This window comes from Diabrotica virgifera, chromosome 3, assembly GCF_917563875.1.
Source record: "Diabrotica virgifera virgifera chromosome 3, PGI_DIABVI_V3a".
NCBI classification, from domain to species: domain Eukaryota; kingdom Metazoa; phylum Arthropoda; class Insecta; order Coleoptera; family Chrysomelidae; genus Diabrotica; species Diabrotica virgifera.
Window position 1 is genome coordinate 97,811,918 of NC_065445.1, and position 27,715 is coordinate 97,839,632.

A 27,715-nucleotide genomic window follows, 5' to 3' on the forward strand; every position below is an offset into this window, starting at 1 on the left:
CGATTTCCCCTCACTATATTCCCAAATAAGATATTTTCCAGTGTTTAACAGTATTTAGCAATTCTCTATATTTGTTGACCCTCCTTCACTTATCACTTCCCCATTAGATTTTTTGATGTACAAGGTATCTTTAGCATTCGTCTATGAATCTACATTTCCAATGCTTCAATTCTTTTAGTGTCCAAACTTCTACACCATACAAAAGTACAGACCAAATACAGCACTTAACCATTCTTTATCTTAGCTTCCTATTATGTTCTATCCATTACAGAGATGGAGATGAATATGGCTAGATTAATCTGCCTCCATCTGCTCCATGTATTGTGTCGTTACATATATGTTCTATCCATCACAGAGATTGATATGAATATGGCTAGATTAATCTGGCTCCATCTGGTTTCCCTCATTGTTCATTCTTCTTATCAGTTGTCCCCAAATGTATTCGCAAAATTGTGGGGGACATTGTGTTGTGCTCTTTTCTGGAACACTAAGTATCTTGTTTTGCTCTGGTTAATTTGCAAGTTCTATTAACAGATTGTGCATGTTTCTCTTATGTTCCTTTTTGTTTTTAAGGTGGCTGTAAAATATATCATCATCATTATCAGAGGCATCACAGCACATTATGAGTCAAAGCTTTCTTCAGAACAATCCTCCATTCGCCCCTGCCTCTGGCAAGTGGTCTCTATGCTTTAACTCCAATAGATTTTAAATCGTCCTCTTGAGTTATCTTGGTACCTAAATTTCGGTCTTCCTCTTGCTCGTTGTCCAATCGTCCCTCTTCAGCCAAAAACTTTTCTGAATGTTAAACTTTCCTCTTGGGTTATTACATGTACTATCCATCCAAAACTTCCATACAACTCAAAGTCTGTGCCACAAACCTTGCTCTTTTATTCCTCCATATATTCTTCTTAGGATTTTTCGCTCAAACCGTTTGTTCTGTAGAAGGTATTGTTGTTTTACTGATTCCAAGAACAACTTTGATTATGGATTCATCTCTTTGACGACACCATTATTTAGTTTTAATATCATCCGTTTACATTACTTCATCTAACCGACATACTGACATAAACATTATTCGGTTCATTGATGGCTTTTTGTCTCCTCATTAATATGATTTTATATTTTATTCATACCTAATTACTACAGTTGGCTAAAGATCAATACTGTTTCTTAATAACACGACTATAAGTTTAACCCATTAAAATATATCTTTTTGTCTTTTAGAAAGACTTTATGAATTGTTTTGGAAAACCTGGATTCACTGACAGAATTGGTTCAGACATCGAAGAAGGAAAGTGCTCATGGCTGGCTGTAGTTGCCCTCCAACGAGTCAACAACGCTCAACGGCAAATCATGGAAAAGTATTATGGAAAAGAGGGAGACGAAGCCATTGAAGCTGTCAAAAATTTGTATGTAGAACTGGGGCTGCCTGCTACGTACGAGAAATATGAAGAACAGTCATACAAAATTATCAATACGCACATCCAGCAAATTTCTAAAGGGCTTCCTCATAAATTGTTCCTTACATTATTAGAGCAGATGTATGTTTCCGATGAGTAAAAATTAGTGCTATATTATTAGGGTTATTAAGAATGTGATATTAGGCTGCACAAGGACTTTTACATTCCAAAATAGTTTGGGACCAAAAATTGATATGTGTATATTTATATTTTAAACGTAAAATCGCCAGTATATTTTATTACTGTAATTCTTTATACAATATTTGTTAATTATAGAGATTGTTTTACATTTTTTACTTTGATTCCAAATAGAATAAAGTTTAGTCAGTTTAGATTTGAAACCAATTTTCAACTGGTTAGTGGTTAGTGCATATCCCAGGTGTAAAAAAAAGAACTCATGCTTTACATTTAAAAAAAATTGGGACCAAAAATTGATATGTATATATTTATATTTTAACTAGAATTCGCCAGTATATTTTAATACTGTAATTCTTTATATATTATATTATATTTTTCAACTGGTTAGTGGTTAGTGCATATCCCAGGTGTAAAAAAAAGAACTCATGCTTTACATTTAAAAAAAATTGGGACCAAAAATTGATATGTATATATTTATATTTTAACTAGAATTCGCCAGTATATTTTAATACTGTAATTCTTTATATATTATATTTTAATAATTATAGAGATTGTTTTACACATTTGACTTTGATTTCAAATAGAATAAAGTACACTTTACAATGTTAATCCTGTTTAGTATTGATACCAATTGTCTTCTGGTCGTTGCGTATCCCAGGTGTAAAAGAGTAGAACACATGAGATATGGGAATTTATACAGGGTGGTTCATTAAGTATGCCCAATCTCTGAGTTGTAGATTCTAGACCTCAAAATATTAAGATTTAACCCAAACCACTTACATAAAATGTGGCTCGTTACTGAGTTACAGGGTGTTTTATTTAAAAATTTAATAACTATTTTTACCTAGTACTTTAAAAGTATTTAACATATTCTTATCATATTTGGACTACACACTGTACTAAATTATGATAAATAAACGTTTCTAGCTACCAGAGGAGTACGACAGGGGACAGTGAATGGCTGACCCTTCCCAAATTCACAAATATTTTGATTCGCCAATACTTTCTATGTAAATAATATACTCTTCATTCGGAACGATAAAGTCATTAGTCTTCTAGATATTTGAAGTTGAAAATGAAACGACACATCTATTTTGATTAATGTATTGTGACCCTTCTAGGTCTGGATCCCGCGTATGAAAAAAAAGTTGATTAATAGCAAGCTGAAAATTTGTTAATAGCTTAAGGGTGTCTAGTCGGACAAACTTTGATATATGGGAACACTGGAACAGGGGAAGTTTTAATTGTGGAACAGGTTAAAAATTTGGAACGGTCAGACCACGAAAACGGCACATTTATTTTGTCCGACAGAATAGACTTAAACTCTCCGAACAGAGATTAAACAAAAATCAGACTGCTATTTATCACCAAATGGGCGTTTTAATGAGTGGAACATGTAGAATATGTCAAATGACAGGAATTATGACAGGTGATAAATAGCAGTCTGATTTTTGTATGAGAGTTTAATCTCTGTTCGGAGAGTTTAAGTCTGTTCTGTCGGACAATAGTATATTGTACAACAAGAGAGAAAAAAGACATATTTCTCACGAGCGCAGAAGTTTGTTGGCACGAGCCGAGGCACGAGGCGAGTGCCGCAAATCAAGCGAGAGAGAAATATGTCATTCATTTTCTCTCGTGTTGTACACTATACTTTTTCTATGGATGCGTTTTTGTCAAGAGTTCAAACTTCCAAAATTAAATAATTTAGGTGCTTCTAGGTATATTATATGCCTAAATTGAAATAAAATACATATATACACATAGGTATTTAATATTCTTAATATTTATATACTTTATTTATTTAAAATTATAATTCACAGTTGAACAGTCTTAAAATGTAATTTTTGATAAGTTTTGACAAGTTTGAACACATTTTGTTTGACAAAAATAATTGTGTTTGTATTGTGCATGTTACCATGGAAATGGCGATCATATGTATGTAAGCCGGCGGTGAACCCGTGAGAAAAAATATTTCTCACTGCAATGGCCGACTTTTCTCACTGCCTGAGAAATTGTTCATTTTGAATGTATGTAAGTAGTGAGAGAAGTTGCACATTGTATAGCATCCATAGAAAAAATAAATGTGCCGTTTTCGTGGTCTGACCGTTCCAAATTTTTTAACCTGTTCCACAATTAAAACTTCCCTTGTTCCAGTGTTCCCATATATCAAAGTTTATCCGACTAGACACCCTTAAGCTATTAACAAATTTTCAGCTTGCTATTAATCAACTTTTTTTCATACGCGGGATCCAGACCTATTCATGTTAACTTCTAATATATCGAAAACTAATGATTTTATCGTTACAAATGAAGAGTATATTATTTACATGGTAAGTATTGGAGAATTTAAAAATTATGTTAATATATCAATTCCATCAATGGCGTACAATTTGGGAAGAGCCAAACAATAACTTTCCCCTGTCGTGCGCTTCTGGTAGTAGCCAGAAATGTTTATACAACATAAGTTAGTAAGGTGTACAGTACCGACACTTGTTGGCAAGCATGATAAGGATATGTCAAATACTTTTAAAGTACCGATCGGGTACAAAAAAATAATTTTTAAATCAACAATTGCGTAACTCAGTAAGGAGACGCATTTTATTAAAGCAACTTGGGTTAAATATTAACTATTTGTATCCAATACTTTAAAAGTATTTGGCATATCCTTATCATATTTGGCAGAAAGTGTAGGTATTGTACACCGTACTAAATTATTTTAAATAAACTTTTCTGGCTACTACCAGAGGCGTACGACAGGTGAAAGTGACTGGTTGACCCTTCCCACCTTCTACACCACTGGTAGAATTACCATTTTAGCGCAATTTTTTGATTCTTCAATACTGTTCATGTAAATTGACTATTCTATAAATATCTCGAAATTAAATTACTTTATTGTTACGAATGAAGAGTATATAATGTACCGGGTGTCCCAATAAGAATGGCTCTCGGCCATATCTCAGGAACCGTTTATAGTAGAGCTTTGAAATAAAAAATTTTATAACAAAAGTTGGCTCAGGAAAAGCCTGGAAATTATTTTCATAATTGTGGGACCACCGTTAGAGGGCGTTATTGAATATCAAAAATTAAAAAATCTAAATTTTACAAAATTTTCCTAATGAAGGGGCACTGGAAATCCGATTATTGTATTCTTCATCAAATTCTGCGCATATTTGATTTAACAAGTTTAACTCTACCTTTGCAAATAAGAGGTGGGGGTGAGTGGGAACCTTGTTATGAAAAACTGGCTGTGAGTCCGGTTCTGCTTAATCAAATTTTGCAAACTTGGTCTTGTTGAAGACAGATCTTTTTCGTCAATGTAAAAGTTATGATTTCGAACCAACTTACTGAGTAATATGCCAGCTAGAAGGCGTTATTTAATTTTTTTCAGAAATCTAGTGTTCCTTGGAAAATATTAAATACAAACATGCATTTTTAATACCATATTACAAAATTAGACAAAATTAGCAACATAATAGCGAAAACCGCATGTTAATACCTTTTTTCTATCTCGAGATATCTTACAAAACGTGTAAATTTAAAAACATAACTGTTACTGTCACCGGTAAACGAAATAATTCATTAAAAGTAGTGTGCTATGGAAACAACAAAGAAACATTTTCCAGCTGTCAACGTATATTAGGTCTTTTCAACGCTTCTCATTTGTTTCGAGCCTCGTTCATATCTCGTACATTAATATTATACACGGATTATACGGCATATGACAGAGGCTCGAAACAAATGAGAAGCGTTGAAAAGCCCTATTACAAAGAAATAAAAACAACTATTTAGTGATGACATAAACGTTCAAATTTTTGCCCATCATTTTCGTTGCAAACATTTACTCTTTCAAGAGTAGATTGAACAGCAGTCTCAATTTCTGCTCTCGATATGCTTTGAATGGCGTTTAGTATTCTCTGGATAATGTATTCTAGAGTAGTGTATGATGGGCAACAATTTGAATATTTAGGTCGTCACTAAGTAGTTCTTTTTGTTCTGTGTTATATTTAATTTTAATAGTATTGTTTCTCTTTATATTGTTGTTTTAATTAATTATATTTTTATACGTTGACATCTGGAAAATGTTATTTTGTTTTTTTCCACAGCACACTACTTTTCATTAACTTAGTTTACCGGTGATAGTAACAGTTATGTATAAAATTTACACGTTTCTCGAGATATCTTGAGATAGACAAAAGGTATCGACATGCGGTTTTCGCTATTCTATTGCTAATTTAATCTAATTTTATAAAGTATGATTAAAAATGCATACTTGTATTTAATATTTTCCAAAGAAAACTAGATTTCTGAAAAAAATTAAATAACGCCTCCCAGCTGGCTTATTACTTATTAGGATGGTTCAAAATTATCACGCTTACATTGAAGAAAAAGATCTGTCTTCAACAAGACCCAGTTTTCAAAATTTGATTTAGCAGAACCGGACTTACAGCCATTTTTTCATAACAAGGTTCCCACTCACCCCCACCTCTTATTTGCAAAGGTAGAGTTAAACTTGTTAAATCAAATATGCGCAGAATTTGATGAAGAATACAATAATCGGATTTCCAGTGCCCCTTCATTAGAAAAATTTTGTAAAATTTAGATTTTTTTATTTTTGATATTCAATTACGCCCTCTAGCGGTGGACCCACAATTATGAAAATAATTTCCAGGCTTTTCCTGAGGCAACTTTTGTTATAATTTTTTTTATTTCAAAGCTCTACTATAAACCGTTCCTGAGATATGGCCGAGAGCCATTCTTATTGGGACACCCGGTACATAGAAAGTATTGGAGAATCGAAATATTGCGCTAAAAGTACTGGGTAAAAATGATTATTAAATTTTTAAATAAAACACCCTGTAACTAAGTAAGGAGCCACATTTTATTTAAGCGATTTGGGTTCAATCGTATTATTTTGAGTTCTAGAATCTACAACTTCGAGATTGGATATTCTTAATGAATCACCCTGTATATTATGGTTTGATTGTAATGTGTAAAAATTACATTTATAACGAATAACTTGTAAAGTTATTCATTATAAATTCATAATGTATAGCTTGTTTATACATTTTCGCAGAATATTTAAAATAATCTTTTTGAGAACGATTTCCGAAGTGGAAATCGAAACGGCAACATTAGTTAGTTAAAAATGTGTTTCATTACAGTAATAGCTACGGCTTAATCCCATATCAACATGTTAGTTTAATTAGATATGCCAAAAGAAAGTAGTTTCAGAACCTTGGTGGGAATCCCACAGCTGCTGATAAAGAAGCTTATAACTTACGTAGTAAGTATTTTCTGGCATCATCTAGAATCTAGATTCTAGACTTTAGAAAAGAAGTATTGTATAAAAAAAAAGAATGTGTGTACTTTGTACGCACGTAAGAAGTTATACTTATATGATTTCAACGAAATTAATAGTGGAGGTGGAAATTATCGTTATAAACGTAAACCTCTTTAGAGGTCAGTGACAGGAGTATTTTATAAAATTCTACTGTCACAGTGATAGTTGTCATCCTCCTCTGATACATCTAAAGGTGAGAAACTATGTAATGTAATGTTAATTTATACGTTTATAACGATAATTTCCACCTCCACTAGTTTCATCTCTTTTTGTTTCGCAATGTATTATGTTTTTTATCTTTTGCGTTATTTTGCCGGTTATTAGCGCGCTCATCACTGTATATATGGCCACTAAAAATATATGGGTAAAAATTCTTCAACTGGTATAAAATTGTTATTAAATTATGTAGGTACATTGTTTTAGATAAAATAACACTAATACTGTAAGAATAACTAATGTACTAATTCTAATGTAATAATTACTATGTAACACATATTTATAGATAACTTTAATGTGATTAACGTCATGGCAACGCAGAACTCCCAACTATGTATGGGGTTGATGGCCCATAGAGAAGCTCTCTAAACTAACTCTATACATACAGAGTGAGTTTTATGTATGGAAACACACTGTATGTTATCTCAAAAACGGCTTGGACGATTTTTATATATTTTGGTAAGTAGGGGTTTTCTAATGCGGCCGATATTATAGTGCCAATTACATTGTTGTCATATTTTCCGTTTTTCTGGAAATGTAATTAACTTTCTTATTTCAAATAGAACACCCTGTATATTTTTTGCGTTTTGAAGTCCTTAAGAAATACTAATTATTTTTTATGTTATATTCCCTATACCTAAATGCCATAGTTTCGGAGTTAGTGCTACATTTATTAAAAAAAAATCAATTGCCCGGATAAACACTATTTTAGTTTGTTTGGATCATTGGGAACAAAAAAGATCTTTTGTAATTTTTCTCTGAAAGTAATCGTTTCCGAGTTATAAACAATTTAAAACTGAAAAAAATCGAATAATGACGATTTTCATGTTTCAAGAACACAAGTAAAAAATATAATTTTTAAAATTTTAAAGTACCTAAATTCAAGCCCAACTCTTCTTCTAATAGCTTACCATAAGATTTTTTGCCTCCTTTTATTGTATAACATTGCTTTTTAATTTTTAATGAAGTGCATATAAGAGGAGGGGCGATCGGGCTACATTAACAACTAAAAAACAATGTTTTAAAGTGAAACAATCTCAAATTACTTATCGGTAACTGATAAAATAAGCCTTGAACTTGAATTTGGGTACTTCGCAGTTTCAAAAATAACATTGTTAATTTGTGCTCTTGAACATTGAAAATCGACATTTAATGGCGAATAATTATTATTCGATTTTTTCAGGTTTAAATTGTTTATAACTCGGAAACGATTAATTTTAGAGAAAAATTACAAAAGATATTTTTTGTTCCCAATGATCCAAACAACCTAAAATAATGTTTACCCGGGCCAAAAAAATTGATTTTTATAATTTGTTTAAATTTTTTTTAAATAAATGTAGCAATAACTTCGAACTTATGGCATTTAGGTATAGGGAATATAACATGAAAAATAATCGGTATTTCTAAGGACTTCAAAACGCAAAAAATATACAAGGGGTTCCATTTGAAATAAGAAAGTTCGTTAGATTTCCAGAAAAACGAAAAATATGACAACAATGTAATTAGCACTATAATATCGGCCGCATTAGAAAACCCCTACCTACCAAAATCTATAAAAATCGTGGAAGCCGTTTTCGAGATAATTGAGTGTTTCCATACATAAAACTCACTCTATATAGAAATTCTAAAGATTGTATACCTTGTAAGCAGCACTGAAGATGGATTTGTCATTCCGAAAAAGTTCGCCGAAAGTGAACTTTTTAATAAATATACCTTTTATAAAGGATTTTTAATAAAAATTGTTATTATAATAAAACACTTAATACGTCAAAATATTCTTGCATCAAATACAGATTTCAAAATTTCTAAGGAGAATGGCCCTGCATTTAATATACATATGTATTTAAAAAAATACATTAAAACTCAATGTTTTGATATACTTTGCAGGGTAGATTTCGCTGTATTACATGTTCGATAATATTGTTAAACCAAATTTTGTGAAATAAATACACTAAACTAAATAATTTTCCCGCATGCCTGAAGCGAGCTAATGATGAAACTTGCGTGTCGTCTTAACCCAATTATGATACACATTTTAATTTCACGGCCGTTGCTTATGTATATAATTTAAAACTGCAACATTGCAGAACGCCTATTATTATCTCGAAAAAAAAAAGAGTACGACCGTTAATTTAAGGGGATGGGTACGTAATTTCGGCTCTAATGCTATTTAAATGGGATTCATTTTTTTCAAATCCTGAGAAAACTAATAAGTATTTTTAAAAAATTTAAACACAGAATGAAATATTACGTTCTTACCGAGGGTCGAAAGTCCCTGAAAACTTCTGTAATGTTTATTTTAATTAGTTACAGGGGTGAAAAACTAAGATAAATGCAGTGTGATTTTTAATTTCAAATATTTCGTTCAAAAGAAACTTTTTTATTTATTCTAAGGGACTTTCGAACCTCGATAATAATTTAGTCTTTCATTCTGCGTTTAAATTTTTTAAAAATATTTATTAGTTTTTTCAGGATTTGAAAAAAATGGACACCATGTCCGTGGTGATATTTTCCAAATCTAACATTCGCCAGCTTTGTCATGCAACGCACTAAGTCAAATAGAATACAGTGAAACTTGGATAATTCGAATCTCAGGGGACCGGTAAAAAAATTCGAATTATCCAAAAATTCGAATTAAAAAATAAATCTACAAAAACAAGGATTACCTACAAAAACATCTGCAAATGATAAATATCAATAGTTGATCAGCAAAAAAAAATAGCTGATTATTTTTATCGCTTGAGATGTTTTTGTTCCTATTCTTGCCTGAGTTTTGTCACCCTAAAAAAATGGGCTAACAAAATTCGGCCAAAAATACCAATTAAAACATTTGCAAGCTATAAAAAAGACCAACCTTATTTTTTCCAAAGAGATCCGAAATTTTTAGCTGCTTTTTAGAATTTAGCTTCTCAGTAATGACAAAAGATTGTAAGATATTCAGAAAAGATAGCAGAAAAGTTCGAATTATCCAAAATATAATTCGAATTATTCACGACTTTTTACCATTACTTATATAGGAAATGCTAGGGACCATAATAAAAATTCGAATTATGGAAGTTTGAATTAAGCAAGTTCCACTGTATTATGACAAGACAGTGACAATTTTAAATATTTGACATGGAATCGGAAATATTTTAAGTTGATTAAATAATATTGATAGTGTATTTGATATATAATTGATTAAAAGTTCATTGTTTGTTATTTATGGACGATCCAAGCAGAGAATTGACCAGGATATATTCTGTGATCCAAGTATTTTGTTGTTAAAGATGTTCAAAATTGTAAGCGTTCCATAGTAACAATATATTATTAAAAATTCACTTTAACACTTTTCCTCTTTTCTCGATTGAGTATTAGTTTTTGTTGAACAGTATATAAATTATTACAATCACTGAATACATAATTAGTGAAAAAATTATCATATTTATTAACTAAATTAATAATTTGTAATCATACAGGTAACAGTTATCCAAGAACATTCAAAAGCCATCTCTTTAAAGTTAATGATGGCATTGTCAAGTAGTAATGTTTACATATCCATACCAGTGAGAATTTTACTACACGTAATTTGCCGTGTAAAGACAGAAAGTATGGATAGCCGTAAAATATTTGCCAATTATGTACCGATGGCCTTAGATAAAATATTTAGTTTACAAGGATAGTTGGTGGGTTATCGAGCACAAAAAGGGAGAAGAAAACAAAATATCTTACTACTTCATTCTTTAATAAAAATGTTTCGTATATAAGTCCATAAGATTGGGGTGCCCTTCACTACTGGTCGGGGTAATCTCAGGGAACTTCTTCTGCGGAGATTCCAGGACTCCTATGCCAGTTGTGGAGGTTTGAGACAGGCTAGGTTCCACATAGTGGGGCCATCAAAAAATTTCACAGCACAACGTCTTCTTCTAGTTAGTAGAAGATGCTCCCTGATGGTCAGTATGCTTACCGGCCACTGTAGACTACGACGGCACCTGCATATGCTTGAATTGGCGGATCGCCCACGGTGCGGTCTATGAAATGAGTAGGAGGAAACTTCCTCACATGTCCTCTGGAAGTGACTGGCATTGGCCTATCAGTAGTCCAGAGAAATAAGATTTTTCTCGTGACACATCCCCCTCCAGGCCGAAACCAAATTTTTTGAGTAGTATGCACATCTATAATAATAACCTATGTATATGATTCCTGCAGCCGATTTTGATGATATACATAGTTATAAACAAATGAACATCAAAAAACGGTAAATTTTCGCTTTTTTCGTCTATTACTAAAAAGTGAAGCATTCTAAACAAATTTGAGAATAATAAACTCATAAATCATATAAAAAACTTCAATATGGCGTTCGCTGAATATGTCTATCTTTATTTGTTGCTTAGAAAATTGCAAAATAAGTCATAAATTTTGAGATTTTATAAATGTTTATAACTTATGTAAAAATTAAGTTAGAACCTTCTTATTACACCAGTGGTGTCATGGCAAAATTAGCAGTGCCGGAACGAAGTGCCAGAACGCACTCAGTGCCGCGCCAGCACGTGTTAGCGCCCGTGTGCAAATCATTTAATGGCGCCCAAAAATACGCATTTAGAATCGTCTCGTTAAATTAAATAATGTGCAAATGAACAATTATTTATTGTAACCAAACAAAAATAACTAAAAATTCTCATATATGCAACAGGAAAATAAACTTAAAATACGGGAAATAAAAGTTAAAATAATTAAGTAAAAATAAATCTTTGGTGTAATAGCCACTTTACACGATGCAACTAATTGCGCAATTAATTGCACAATTTCTTGCAGCAATAGAAATTGCATCGTGTCATACGCGAATTGCACAGAAAAGCTGCAACTTCTTGCAGCAATTTCTTGCTGCAAGAAGTTGCAGCTAAATAGAACATGTCCTATTTTTCATGCAATTTTTTCTGCAATTTGGTTATATTTTTAGTAACTTTTAAGGCTACACTGTTTGTTTTGAAATTCTGTCATCCTAAATTTCAAACTAAACAATTTTTGACAAAACTAGAGGAACTTTTTACCAATTTCACGCTTCACAGATAACATTATTCTGGTGGATAACTTTAATTATGCAACATAGGGATTAAAGAAACTATATTCTATTTTTATTTCTTTTGTATTTAACAAGTTGTTTCCTTTTGTAAATGAATAATGTATTATAGGTATACTTGCATTAGGTATTAATTGATTTTATTATACATAATACATATTATAATTTTCTCAAACTATAATCTAACATTTTTAATCTAATATATCTGATAACTCTACTCAAAAAATTACATTTTTAATTTGTAAAAACAACATAACCTAAAATTTATGGTATGTTAAAGTTTGTGTCCATTTCATGTCAGTTTATGCAATTACTTGCACCGTGTAATCACTTTATTGCAGAAAGCTAGTTGCAACTTATTGCAGAAGTTCTTGCTGCAATAACTTGTGCAATAAATTTCGCAATTACTTGCATCGTGTAAAGTGGCTATAACAACATAAATAATGAAAGATACAGGTAAATTTGAAAATAAATATCTATTTTAGAAAAATTCACTTTTCGCCCCTTCCAGCATTTACTGGAGACTGCAAACCCAGAGTTGAAGGTGAACACACCGAATACGTGAACATCATGCGTGGAGTGAGGCAAGGCTGTATTTTGTACTCTAATTTTCTACCTCAACTTTGAAAGAATATTTATCGAAGTTTTGAACGAAACTGAAAAAGGTATTCTACTAAACGGGTACTTGCTAAATAACATCGTATGCATATGACACCATAATATTTGCGGACAACCTAGAAGACCTACAAGTCCTTATGAACAAAATCACATATTACAGTCGACTCAATATAAACGTAATAAAGACAAAGCTTATAATCATTAGCACGAAAAAGATAATAAAAGGGCAACTCTAAATCAACCAAACCCCCGTAGAAAGAGTGACGCACACAACTACCTCAGCACCATAATAAATGAAGAATGGACTAACAACCAAGAAACAAGAGCGCGCACTGGAAAAGCTAAATCCACCTTCAAACGTATGGTGTCTTTTTTTTATGGTCTCTGTCATTTTTTTATGGTGTTTAATCGTGGACCTTGATCAAAAGTATGTTTGAGATGTGGCTATACCGTAGAATTCTTAAAATTTCTTGAACTGACCGGGTCTCAAATGAGAAGGTCCTCAGAGAAATGAAGAAGAACTGACCAAGATCAAAACTCTAAGTTAGAATACTTTGTACACATTATGCGAAATGAATCCAGATATGCCCCACTACAAGCCATCGTGCAAGGAAAAATATTTGGAAAGCGAGGTCCAGCAAGAAAAAAACATCCTGGTTAAAATACCTCAGAACCTGGTTCAACACAACATCTGTGCAACTTTTCCGCTCTGCATATCGCGGACATAGCTAAGATAAATATTGTTATGATAATCGCCAACATTCGTCACGGATAGGCACATCAAGAAGAAGAAACAGCTAATTTCTTTAATATATTTTAAAATTTTACAAACATCATTATTTAATTCTTTTAACAAAGGCTAAAGCTGTATAATTCATATAATTCTTTAAACAAATCGTCTCCCTCTATAATATAGATATAGATGATCATTAAATCTCAGTTTTCCAAGTTTCTTCACAAAAGTTTTAATTGTGAGTTTTCTGTAATGTCGTTAAAATTACCTATAAAAAAATTTGAAAGAATTAACATGATTTTCCAATATGAAAATCTTTCGTTTACTGACATTAATGCTTGCTCGAGAACACACAATGAAAGAAATTAACTTTGTATGACATTTTAGAATTCAAAATCGGTTCGTTTTTATGTTCGTAATCGAACTGTCAGCTTTTTTACGAAGCTGTAACTGTGTGACTGGTTGATAACTGGGCTCCACATTCAGTTTCTCTGCAGTTTCATTTTCTGTAGTAATTACATCATTAAATTTGATATATGTCCAAAACTCTAGCAACAATTATTGTTTTATCTCTTGTAAAACATTTAAGGTCAGCTGCATATTCATTGTTTTTGATTGAAAAATTTTGCTAACGAAGTTAACTTTCATCAGAACTTTATACCATAGGTATGTATACTGCGCAACTAAGCTAAACATCTATCTATCAACTATCTAACAACTATCTCCTAAACATCTAGCTTGATAATTTCAATCACGATCTAATTTATCCTAATAAGCATAATAAAGTTCTGACAAATTTTTGTATAATAGCTTTAAAGCATCAATTCTGCTGGACCAGCGTGTATTAGATAAAAAATGCTTGAAGGCCAGACTTGCAAAGTGTTGTTTTATGATATCCCAACGTTTGGTAGAAGCTGAAAAAAAATGGGTAAGTGCTATTTTGATCCGCTTAAAATTTTTGTGAAAACTCTAGTGGCGCCCCTTATTTGCGGGCGCCTGTGTGCGCCGCACACATTGCACACGTGGACGGCGCGGCCCTGAACGCACTGCTAATTTTTGTTTCAAAACCTAAATTCTCTATTTATTTTTTTTCTTAACCAGTGCCGGAACGGCGTTCCCGCACCATGACATCACTGTATTACACGGAATGCTGAGACTTCTTGTTCTTAAATTATTATTTTAAATTTTAAAGCAAAATTGGTCAAATAGTTTAAAAGTTATTTAATTTGTTTATCCCATATTCATTTTTTTTGCAACACTATAAGTCAGAAAATTATGAGGTTACAGTAATCCTTTGGACAGTTTATGAAAGAAGAACATTCATACTATTAACTTAATTAAAAAAAATGACAAAAGGTAATTTTAAACAGTCTAAAATTATTTTGCAAAAGCATGTCGATTTTTTGCCTACTTATAAACAATTAGAATAACTTTTTAACCGTTATCCGTAGAAAAATTATTTTTTCATATTTAGAAAGACTGACTTTTATACACATTTAGCAAGAAAAACAATTATCCTAGGACAATTAGGGACGTAGTTAGCCCCCCCGTTTTTTTAATTCACATGTTCTTGCAAAATAATTTTGCAATATTTAAAATTATTTTTTGTCATTTTTTTTTTTTATTAAATTAATAGTGTATACCCCATTCCACGAATATACGACCCTCTTGGATTATCGCGACAACGAAATTTTACTGTGCAAAATATGAAGAACCAAAGTAAGTTGCAAATTATATTGTTGTTTATTGGAGTAATTATTAGAGCAAAATACTTTCGTATGTACTTCTTATGTTGCACACTAAAATATTCGTTGTCGCGATAATCCAAAACAGTCGTATATTCGTGGAATACACCATAAATATTTTTCTTTCGTAAACTATCCAAAGTATTACTGTAACTTCATCATTTTCTGACTTATAGGGTTGCAAAAAAAATTTACTTGGGATAAACAAATTAAATAACTTTTAAACTATTTGACCAATTGATTTGAAATTTAGGGTATGATTTAAGCACCAGAAGTCTCAGCATTCCGTGTAATAAGAAGGTTCTAAATTAATTTTTACGTAAGTTATGAATATTTATAAAAACTCAAAATTTCTTTAAAATGCTTAACTATTTGGTAATAGACGAAAAAAGCGAAAATTTACAGTTTCTTTATCTTCATTTGTTTATAACTATGTATGTATATCATCAAAATCGGCTGCAGGAAACATATAGGTTATTTTTATAGATGTCCATACTACTCAAAAAATTTAGTTTCGGCCTGGAGGGGGTTGTGTCACTAAAAGGATATTTTCAACGAAAACATTTCGTTTATATTTTTTAAAAGGAAAAACAGAAGTATGTAAAAAATATATAAGTATGTAATATTTAATACGTGAAGGTTAACGGAATTCTCATCACTGATAAGGGGGTTTAGTAACCATTGAAAAATGATTTATAAATAACTTTGGTAACACATTATATTGTTTCAAAAATAAATTGAATAAAAAATGGTTACAGATGTATACTTCCATCCAGGCACGGATACGGGGGGGGGGTCAACGGGTCCATGGACCCCCCTATTGTATTTAGTCTATAAGTATTTTTTTATTATTTATTATTTTTTTCTGTTAACTCTAAACTTTAAGCCATCAGTACAACACTAAATTACACGACAACCGCTTCCAAAGAATTGAAAGAAGCCATAAAATCTAAAACACCCTTCTCTGAAAAATATCTGCAGGCGCATTTGTTTGGGTACCGGTGGAACCATAAACAACGGAAATGTTTTTCTCAATTCAAAGAATAATAAAAATGATATTTTAAAATGCAAATACATTACACTGGGTATAAACCTTATCTCATGAAAAGTCACGTTTCAAATTTGCGATACAATAAAGATATAAAAATTTGTATTTTACTAGATAATCCATGCGTACCTACCCATTGATGGTAAAAAGGTTAATCTTTATGGTAAAGAACGACCAGTGAGATTAATAGTCGTGAATTGTCTATCAATCCTTTTGATACCGTAGGTATCTGGGATTATAATATAGTGTATTTTATCCTTAGAGTAAGTGTGAGTTGTATTGCTAAATCTGGAAAATATAATATTTGAGCAGTCTTGTCACAAAAAACCTAAACAAATATGTTCCAGAGGAAAAAAGCTGATCTTTTTTACTTGTTTAAAAAAATTGTTTAAACAATTTCTGCCCAAAAATTCAGCCCGGCACTATTCAGATTTGTTTAAAGGGGACATTTTTGAATAGGAATCCACAAAGAAACCGAATCAGAAATTTTTTAAGAAGGGTGCGGTTTCACCACATGGACTACTTTGTGAACTTAATGTGTTATGTATGTTATTAAAAATAAAACCTTTTTTGTGAACAATGTGTTTAAATTATCTCCATGGAAAATAATGGAAATAATGGCGATCCTGACAGGATTATTATAGTTATTAAGGTACCAAGGGTATTATAAGGATAATAACGCTTAAGGTCAGTGGTGTATATACCGAGGGCCTTTGGCCCGAGGGATATAAGTTGGCCGAAAGCGTTATTATCTATAATACCCGTGGTGCCTTCAACGTTTAATGTCCGACTAAATTATTCTTTATATGCAAAAAATTTGAATGAATTTAGAATTAATTAGTTTTCAAATAAGTACATTGACCAGCAATAGTCATAACGTAATTGCTTAAATCTAAATCAGTGATAGAAAATTGTGACTTTGGATTATTACTTGTTTACTTGTGCCCATAAAAACAAAGTGAATGTGTTTTGAGCACGTAATGAGACAGCTAGAAAGGTATAATTGATTACATCTAGTGACTGCAGGAAAAATAGTCGGGTGGACAGTTCTAGAAAGAAGAATCTTTTTTTTTTTTTTTTTTGGAATGAGGTGGAAAGATTCGTAAATCGACTAGGGAAGGTGTCCCTAGTACTGTTGGATTCAACCAAAACCAGAGACATACGCCGACGGCACGGTGTCAAAACTAAGTGACAGAGGGCCCCCTTCGGACATCCCTGCCAGATCACCTACCAACTAAAACCACCCCCTCTTCGACCCGAGGTATCCCTGGACGAGTTCATTAGCGAACGAAACATGGGGATACCCCGCGCAGACCGGATTAAAGGTGCCCTTAGAGCTATTTATTATATCTACAACACTTACCTAATAGCGGTGAGCGTGTAGGGAAAAGATCTAGTTCCCAAGCGAAGGAACTTGGAAACATTTGAGAAAAAAAAAGAGAAGGTAACTCGATACATTTTTATACAATAAAGAAGAAAGAAAGAATAAAGTTTTTTTTTTTATTTTTTTTACAGTTGACCGCTATGAAGGAAGTAGACTCCCTCACCCAGCTTGTTCTAATCTTTCCATTATAGACTTTCTTTTCATGATGCTTGTTACATGGTCGATTATACACTCGAAATTCTCTTTGCTGGTCATTGCAATCTGCATGATGTTGTTGGGCGAGATAGCGCCAAACCTATTCTGCATCCTTTGTTGTTCTACGACGAAAACATTGCACCGGAAAATGCAATGTTCCGCATCGTCCCTCTCGTGACACGTGGTGCATATATCATCGTTGGTTTTTTTGATGCCATATGTGTAAGACCTAAAAGATCCATGACCCGTCAGAAACTGAGTAAAGTAGTAATTTACCCGTTTAAATTTACAGTTGTACCAAGCTACAACATCGGGGATCAGTGTTTTGGTCCAGCGAGCCTTCGTGGTCTGTACCTCCCATTCCCTTTGCCATTCCATTAGCATGTTTACTCGTATGGTCCTTCTCACCTGTTGTAAGTGGCCATCGTGTGCTTCATACAGCATTTGTCTCTCTTTGGCTAACAGGTGAATAGGAAGAGTGCCCGCTATCACCTGTAAGGCCAACGTAGAAGTGGTTCGGTACGCGCTCACCACTTTTAAAAGAGGCTTCCTTTGGGCCCTTGTTATGATATCTTTGTACTTCTGGTATTTTAGTACGCTGATCCAGACGGGGGTTCCATATAGAAGGGTCGACTGCACCACTTGGAGGTACAAACTTCTCTTGTTGCTGCTGGGCCCTCCAATGTTAGGTATTATTCTCTGGATAGCTGCCGTCCGTTCGTCTGCCTTCTTAACCACTCTTAATAAGTGTTTCGTGTATCTTAGGCCTCTGTCCAGGTCAATACCCAAATACCTCGCACAGTTCGTCGGCTCTAGTTGGCTACTACCTATTTGGAAGGTCAAGTCCGGCCCATTTCTTGGAGCTTTAAGGATGACCACTTCTGTCTTGTGACCTGCAAGTTCAAGATCATTATTTTCCATCCACCTGTTCACTTTCTCGCAGCATTCGTTTACGATTTCCACAAGGTCCCAGTACATGTCGTTGGTGACCAATATAGCAAGGTCGTCCGCATAGGCTACTGCCATGTTGTTTCTACCGTAATCGATATTTAAAACCCCATTGTACAAGACATTCCACAACGTTGGACCTAGTACAGAGCCTTGCGGTACGCCGGCTGTTAGTTTCATCTCAACATTTTTGGCCACTGATACATGTCTCTCGCTTAAATATCTTTTTATAATATTGATCAGGTATCCCGAGACATTAGCGGTTTCTAATTTAGTAATAATATGGGCCCAGTTGGCCGAGTTAAAGGCGTTCTTTACGTCAAACATTACTAAAACGGCCCATCTTTTTCTGGTGTTCTTCACAATGTCTGTAATATGCTTGACCGCATCTATTGCAGATTTTCCTTTCCTGAAACCGTACTGTCTGGTTGAGATGATGTCTTTTTCTCTCAGCTCTCTTTCAAGACGGTTTTTAACAATATTCTCATACAACTTTCCTAGGCAGTCGAGTAGGCATATCGGTCTATAGGCGGTGGCTTCTTCCGGGTCTTTGCCGGGTTTGAGTATTAGAGTTAGTCTCGCGAGCTTGAGCTGGTTAGGAAACTCTTGTTTTGTCAGCAGCTGGTTCAATATGGCTCTGATAGCGTCTGGCTGTGTTTTAACTATTAGTTTTATCACCTCTGGTGGCACACGATCGGGTCCTGGGGATTTACCTACTTTAATGGACTCTGCTGTTTTGATGAGTTCCGCATTACTTATTTTCTCCGGACAGATATGTGGATTGTACGTATGTTCAATGCCGGGCTTGTTGGGAAAGAGAGTGTTAGCTATTTCTATTCTTTTCTCATCGCACAGATTGTATGGGACCTCGAACTTCAGCGTTTTGGTGGCTATTCTATAGGCATCGCCCCATACGTCATTTTCCAGTGCCTCGCACAAGTCTTGCCAACATGTGCGCTTTGCGTTCTTTATAAGTTTGTTTAGTTCTTTCTTGACGGATTTATATTCGTCTTTTGTCTGCTGGGTCCTGTGTCTCTGGGCGATTCGTCTGAATCTAAGGCATTCTGTCCGTTTCGACTGAATTTCGTCATTCCACCAGTAGGGTACGGTGTATGAGGCGGTTTTGCTCCTACTACTTAATTTGTATGCCCTAGTAATGGAATTCCTGAAGGTGGGAAAGTCAGTGGCTTCTTCCCGTAGATTACTAATCAACTCCGCAAATCTTGCTTTGTTGAAGTCAAGTATCTTCCTGCCGTTCTTTTTTGTTACCTTTGTGCCAATCTCGAAGAAGATGTACTTATGGAAGGTAAAGATGTTATCATCTAGCACGTCCCAATTCGTAATCTTCTTAGCGTAGTTTTTGGATGCCAGGGTAACATCTATGTGGCTCCGCGAGTCACCTCTTTCGAACGTGTGTTTCCCATTATTCATCACTACCATATCGGTAGAGGCAATCCATTCGTTCCATATATTCCCTTTGACGTCATTTCTTGGGGACCCCCACCATATGGACTTGGCGTTTATGTCGCCAGCAATTATATAATGCTTCTCTGTTATTGCCGCCTCTATGATGTTTTCGACCTTCTCTTGGTATTGTGTGATGTTGATGTTTGGTGAGATATAACAGGCTATAATAGCTACATCATTGAGTTTTACCTTGATGAAGCTTTCTTTCTTGGTGATTTTGCTTATGGACAGGTTCCTATTAACCAAGAAGATGGCGACGTCAGCCCGCTTGTCGGCGACCCAACCAAACTTTTTAGAGATGTTTTTATTAGGTTCAGGGACTATAATGAGGTCTGCTTTTATTTCCAGAGCTTTGGCGTGAATCAGATCATGTCCCACCTTGGCCCTTCCGATATTTACTTGTAATATTTTGAGAGTATTCGCACCGCTCGAAGCCATTTCAGATCAATTAAGTGTCTATATCTGCTTAGAGTGCTTAGTCGGGGACTCTCTAGGCTCTGTCCCATGGGTAGGTGGGTCACCCACCGTGGGTGTAGGGTTTACATCAGGTTCCTCATTTGGGGTTAAAGAGGATGAACGACAAGGCCGTTCGGTCCGTTGTACGTGTTCGGCCGCCACGCTGTCGGACATGGAGCCAAACTGCTCCACGAGGGTGGAGTGAGACGCTTCATGGAAGACCTCGTCGTCGGCCCTCGCGATATCCTCATGTGAAGGCGTTGAAGCACCAATCTTTGACTCATCAGTTTTCTCTGAGCCTATGTCCATTTCGGTCGGAGTGGGGGTAGGGGGGGTGATGTTTTTTGTAGGAGTAGGGGGCTGGTACGCCTGTGTAAGGGGAGTCTCAAGGGTCTTCGTTTGGTCTGCCAATCGAGCTCTCTGGAGAGCCGACCGGAATTCTTTACATTTACCGCTGCCAATACGGTGTGAGTCTTCGCAAATCACGCAATAATCCGCCTCCTCACAAGATTCGAAGGTGTGACCGTTCTTTCCACACTTCGGGCAGAATCCAGTACGGTCAGGGCCATTACACTTGCTCACGTCATGAGTATATGACCAGCATCTCTGGCAGAAAGAAGAATCTGCAGTCCTAGAATTCCCAAATTTTCTTACTCATTATTATCCATTGTCAACCGTATCCTAGCATCCTAAACGAACATTATCCTGCCATAAGTTTTGTCCTACCTGTACGTCTATTTATCCCTACTTTTTACGTCTATGGGCCATTCCACGAACATACGCCTGTTTTGGATTACTTCTACAACGAATATTTTACTGTGCAGCATAAGAAGTACGAAAGTAAATGGCGCTAATAATTATTCGAATAAACAACAATGTAATTTGCAATTTACTTTCGTTCTTCTTATTTTGCACAGTAAAATATTCGTTGTCGAAGTAATCCAAAACAGGCGTATGTTCGTGGAATAGGGTATACTTCCTGTGGCATAAGTATTTGTCTGGGAGCGTTGTTTTGTGATGGTGTTAGGAGCCTTGCTCATATCAATCTTCCTACTTTTATGTGAGATATCAAACACGTCTTCTACACCTAACTTAATATTTGTTATATATCTCATCCCTCAAGTCACAAAAGGAGTCCCTACTTATTGCACTGTTGAATAAAAACAGATGAAGAAGTAGGGATAAGAATTAATGGTTATAACACTAGATGATGACTAGCTCTTAAAAATACTCCTACAATATTTCGATCGTAATTACAAGCAACAGATTTTTTGGCTCAGGATTTTCCAAAACCAGTCTTAATCTGCAAAAATATTTATTTGAGGGCCAAGCTGCTCTGAACACTTACAGCTCCAACTTGTGAGTCTCTAACATCTTGGAACTATAAATGGTTCCTCAAGCAACTTTCGAAGCCCAACAGAGTAAATTTGTTATGAGTGCCAGGTGAAACTCTGCCAAGCTTGCATTCGGGCATACAACCACTATAAACTAATCCGAAATGAAACAAATACTTCAGATAAAAAATTAAAAAGGAACACCTGTCAAAACAGATGGAACACGACTTCTACAGAACACAAAGAGAAATGTGAAGAATCACCAGGGAACAAAGAAAAGATATGAACAAACTAATAAAAATGAAACACATTCAGAAGGAAACATGGGCAGACTACTTTCGATCTCTATTTACTAACTTACTTTTACTTTTTCGTGTCTGGATCCGACTACAGTTTTTCTGCCCAATATCGGGCTACGTCTACACCCTTTGTATTTGCGAGCCATAAATCATCGAGGCTGCACTGTGATGGACAAAGTCTGCATACTCTCAGATGCTCCACGCTCTGTATTTCCCCACATTCACAAAGTGCGTCGTTATCTGTCTTGATGCCCCATTTAATAAGGTTCTGTTTTACAGGGGCAACACCTGTGCGTATTCGGTTGAGTGTCCGTCCAGGTTCATTCCATTAGGTCGTTCTGGATGTAGGGGGAACAGTTCGGGTGGTTCGACGCTGACATTTCTCATAAACCTTTTCCTTGATTTAAGTCGGCTGATTCCTGGCGGTTCGTCAAACCCGTATAATTGGTGCCTTTCATCGAAAGTTTGCCTGAACTTCTCCACATATTGTGAGGCGCATCTACGGTCGTCTGGTGATGCGAATCCAGCTGCCCGGTACAGTAATGGTAGAGGGGTAGGCTTCATACAACCGGTAATTATTAAAGATGTCATGTTTCATTTAACGCCGTGGTGACTTGTTGGGCGTGTCTAGATCTACCCCAGACGGGACAAGCATATTCCCCTGTTGAAAACATAAGGCCTCAGCTGTTGACTTTAAGACCTGGGGGTTTGCACCCCACTTGCTCCCTACGAGTTTCCGGAGAAGGTTGTTTCTCGTAGAAACCTTTTGTCTTGTGCTCTGACAGTGGAATTTATACGTTAGTGACCGGTCTAGTATCACTCCAAGATATTTGGGCCTATCAGTATGTTCCAAGCGTTGTCCCTCCCAAGAAACATTCAGTTTTACATGCGCCAGATGGTTGTTGAGGTGGAATGCACATACTTGGGTTTTAGTAGGGTTTGGCTTTAATGAGTTTTGTTTGTAGTAAGCTGACATCATGTTTAAAGCCTCTTCCATTGTCGACTCTACTTGTGTGAGTGTTTTCCCCTTTACGGCGATACCAAGGCCGTCAGCGTACACAAAACTCTCAGTCCGAGGTAGTATTGGGTGGTCATTGGTGTAGATGTTAAATAGGGACGGCGCCAGAACGCTTCCTTGAGGTAGGCCGTTTTTTTGGGTTCTCCATCTGCTCTTCTTTCCATTTAGCACAACGTAGAAGCGTCTATTACACAACAGTGACCTAATGATATTTACCAGGTCATAGTCAAGCACAGTGTTATAGATCTTAGTTAGCAAGGTTCTGTGGTTTATCGTATCGTAGGCCGCTGTGAGGTCTATCAAGGCTACTCCCACTATCTCCCTCTGCTCAAATCCCTCCTCTATGTGCTCTGTTAGGTTCAGCACTTGGCCTGTGCATGATTTACCTGGTCTGAAGCCTGCTTGTTGTGGGATTAGTTTTGCATCTAATGTTTCCTGGATGCGGTTCAAAATGAGGCGTTCATACAATTTATATAAATGACATAGAAGAGATATCGGACGGTAGCTACTCGCTAGTTCAGGGTCATTACCAGGTCTATTTACTAAAGGTGACGATAATGAACCACCAACACCAGAAGGGACGATAAACCCAGAAATAAACATAGGGAGAGGTAAAGCAAACTTTAAGGAAATCAAAAAATCACCAGGGGGAGAGAGAATAATACAGAATGAACTTCTAAAGGACGAAGGATCAGATTTGGCCAAACAACTGTTAAAACGAGACCAAAACATAGTAGAACAAAACGGAATAAAAGAATGGAGATCAAAAACATTATATATCTTTAAGACGAGGGACAATGTATCCTATTCAATTGAGTTATTGCTTAAAAATTATTGATGTCTTAACTTTATATCAGAAATAATTCATACTAATTATCTTTATTTTTGTTTACAGCTTCAAGCATATTTCCTAGTCGCCGATGACATAATGGACAATTCACTGTATCGCAGAGGCCAGCCCTGCTGGCATCGAAACGAAGACGTCGGTCTAGTGGCCATTAACGACGGAATATTATTAGAAAACAGCATTTATTCAGTACTTAGAAGGTACTTCTCGAATCATAACTGCTACGTACCGATCATAGAACTTTTCCACGACGTAACTTTGAAAACTTCAATGGGACAATCCCTGGACTGTCTTTGTATCCAAGACGGAAAGCCAAGATTGGATCAGTTCACCATGAATAGATACAATTCGATAGTCAAATATAAAACTTCGTATTATAGCTTCCAGTTGCCCGTTGCTTTAGGAATGTATTTGGCGAATATGTTCGACGCGGAACAGCACAGGCAAGCAAAGACGATATTATTAGAAATCGGGGAGTTTTTCCAAATTCAGGTAAGAAAACCATGTCTTTCACGCAAAATATAATTGAAATGAACCTCAAAATCACATGGCCTAATAATATCTAATTACCTCATCATCATCATCATTTGGCTCTACAACTCTATGTGAGTCTTGGCCGCGTTTACTATTTCCCTCCATTATTGTCGGTCCTGAGCAGCTATTTCCCATTGCTGTACTCCCATTTTGCCATCGGGCCTTTCCCAGAATGTGGCGTTCAGAAGTCTTTCGTCACTCGATCTTAACGCGTGACCCGCCCATCGTATTCGGTTTGCTTTAATGTAACGTACTATGTTTTCATCTCCATATATTGTCTGGAGTTCATCATTGTGTCTTCTTCTCCATTCTCCTGTTGCCTCTTCTCTGCAAGGCCCATAGATAGTCCGCAGTATCTTTCTTTCAAGTACCAGTAATTTTGTCGTTTCCCGCTGGTTCAGAGTCCATGTTTCGCTTCCATACGTTATTGTGGGACGAATTATTGTCTTATATACTCTTATTTTTGCTGGTCTTGAGAGTATTTTTGATTTAAGTAGGGTTATTAATGAGTAATATGCCTTGTTTCCTGCAATGATTCTGGCTGCCACGTCCTTTTCGTATTTATTTTCAGATGTTATGATCGCTCCCAGGTACTTAAATTCTTTGACGACTTCAAAGTTGTATTCATTCATTGTTACGTTTTGTCTAACCCTTGTTCTTAGGTTCTTCGTAACCACCATGTACTTGGTCTTGTCCTCGTTGACCTTAAGACCAACTTCCTTAGCTCCGTTCTCAAATAGGGTGAAAATTTCTTTTGCATCTCTGGTGGATTGTGCAATTGTGTCCACGTCATCCGCAAAGGCCAATAGTATTTTTGATCCTTGGGCGGCAAATCCGTTTGTTAGTTGTGGCTGAGCTTTCCTTACTGCATGTTCCAGTGCGACGTTAAACAGCAGGGGGGCGAGAGGATCTCCTTGTCTAAGCCCGGTGTCAATGAGGAATTCCTTCGACGTGGCGCTGCCAATTCTGATTCGTGCAGAAGCGTTCTCCGTGCTCACATGTGCTAATCGTACCAGCTTTCCAGGTACTCCCATTTCTACCATAGTCTCCCACAATGCTTCTCTGCTAACATAATCGTAAGCTTGTTTAAAGTCCACGAAGATTTGGTGTACATCGCGGTTGAATTCCCAGTTTTTTTCCAACACCTGGCGTAGGACGAAGATCTGGTCTATGGTCGACCTTCCTGGTCTGAATCCGCTTTGGTAGTCGCCTATTATTTCCTCTGTGTATGGAGTTAGTCTTCCAAACAGTATTATGGATATAATTTTGTATGTTGTATTGATTAACGACATTCCTCTATAGTTCCGGCATATTTGTTTGTCTCCCTTCTTGTGAATAGGTATTATATGGCTTTCATGCCAATGTTTCGGTATTTCTTCTCTTTCCCAGACTTCTCTTATAAGATGATATATCTCAAGATGTAGTTTTTCTTCCCTCTTTTTTTAGTAGTTCCGCCTGTATGCCGTCTGGGCCTGGGGCTTTATGGTTTTTTAGGGACGAAATTGCGGACTCTACTTCAGCTAGTGTGGGCCGTGGTATTTCAGGTTCGGCTAACTGGTACTGTCTTTGTTGCCCTGTCGTTGTGGGGTTTTCTGTATTTAAGAGTTGCTCGAAATACTTTCTCCATTGGCGGCTTATCTCTTCGTCGTCTGTGAGCAATTGTCCTGCATCGTCTTTTATAAATCTTGGGCTGTTGGCCGTGTTGCTCGTCATTGTTTTTAGATCCCTATAAAACTGTCTAAACTGACCGGTTCTATGTTCCTCCTCGAGTTGCTGTATTCGTGCTTCTAGGTACTGTTTTTTTTTTTCTTAAAAGTCTTCTCGTTTGAGTCCTTACTCTGTTGTAGTCTTCCCTGTTCTCTTCTGTAGGTCGTGTTAGTAACTCCAGCCTCTTGATTGCTTTCTGCTGCAAGCTTTGTTCGCACTCCTGGTCAAACCACTGGTTTTTCTTCTTCTTATTCCTTTCTTTCCCTAGAGTTTCCGCTGTGGCGCTTTCTATGGCGTTTGTTATATTTTGCCATTTCTGGTCTATGGTCAATTCTGGTGTTGATGTTTCTTCTTCTTTCAGTGTCTGCAATTTATTTTGGATCAGTGACTGATATTGGCGTTCATTATCAGGTAGCTCGAGCCTTGAAATGTCCCATCTGTTTCCTTGTTGGCGTTGCTTTGGATGTCTCGTGTTTAGCCTTGTTCTCATTTTTATTCTTACCAGGAAGTGGTCAGAGTCACTTTCTGCTCCCCTCAGACTGTGTGCGCCGATGATATTGCTAGTCGGCGCACACAGTGGAGGCGGTTTCCGCTAGCGGGAAACGCTAGCGGGACCCGCTTTTAAACGTTTTCAAAAAGAATGCACGTCTTTAAATGTACACGAACATAGTCAAAGCAGGTCCGCGCGGGCCAACCGCCTCAACCCGCCTGACCGCTTTTGCTAGAATGAGAATTTAGTTTTTTCCGCGCGGTTTTAATGTTTACTGCAATGATAATTTAGTTTATTCGCTCTTTTATAATAAGAATTAATAGTTCTCCATGGATTAATTTTATAAATAATTGTACATTATAATAAACAAAAGTAATAAAGTCAATCTTATTGAAACCGTAATTTTGTGTGACTTAGGTATTTCTAAAACCATTCCAGTATTAACTATTAACTAAATCAGTACTTAAAAAATAAATTTACAACAAAACTACTTACCTCAATGTTATAACAAGCCTTTCTTCCGGAAGGATAGCTTGCTTATGTAAATTACACCAGTTTTTAATTAAACGATACTCCCTCTTCTTCTTAAAGTGCCTATCCGTTACGGATGTTGGCGATCATCATGGCTATCTTGACTTTGTCTACCGCAGCGCGGAACAGTTCAGTGGTAGTGGTATT

The 27,715-nt window shown here is 35.7% G+C and overlaps 1 protein-coding gene across 2 annotated transcripts in view; it reads left to right on the forward strand.

The window, feature by feature from the left end:
* Positions 1 to 27,715, forward strand: part of LOC126881977 (farnesyl pyrophosphate synthase) — a 140,242-nt gene that overhangs the window by 107,415 nt on the left and 5,112 nt on the right. The window contains exon 3 of one of the 2 annotated variants that reach the window (XM_050646728.1): positions 24,355 to 24,798. In XM_050646728.1, the coding sequence (XP_050502685.1) occupies positions 24,355 to 24,798 (444 nt within the window). Of the gene's footprint in view, positions 1 to 1,224; positions 2,160 to 24,354; positions 24,799 to 27,715 lie in introns of those variants that run through there. The other variant, XM_050646727.1, reaches the window with a different exon arrangement.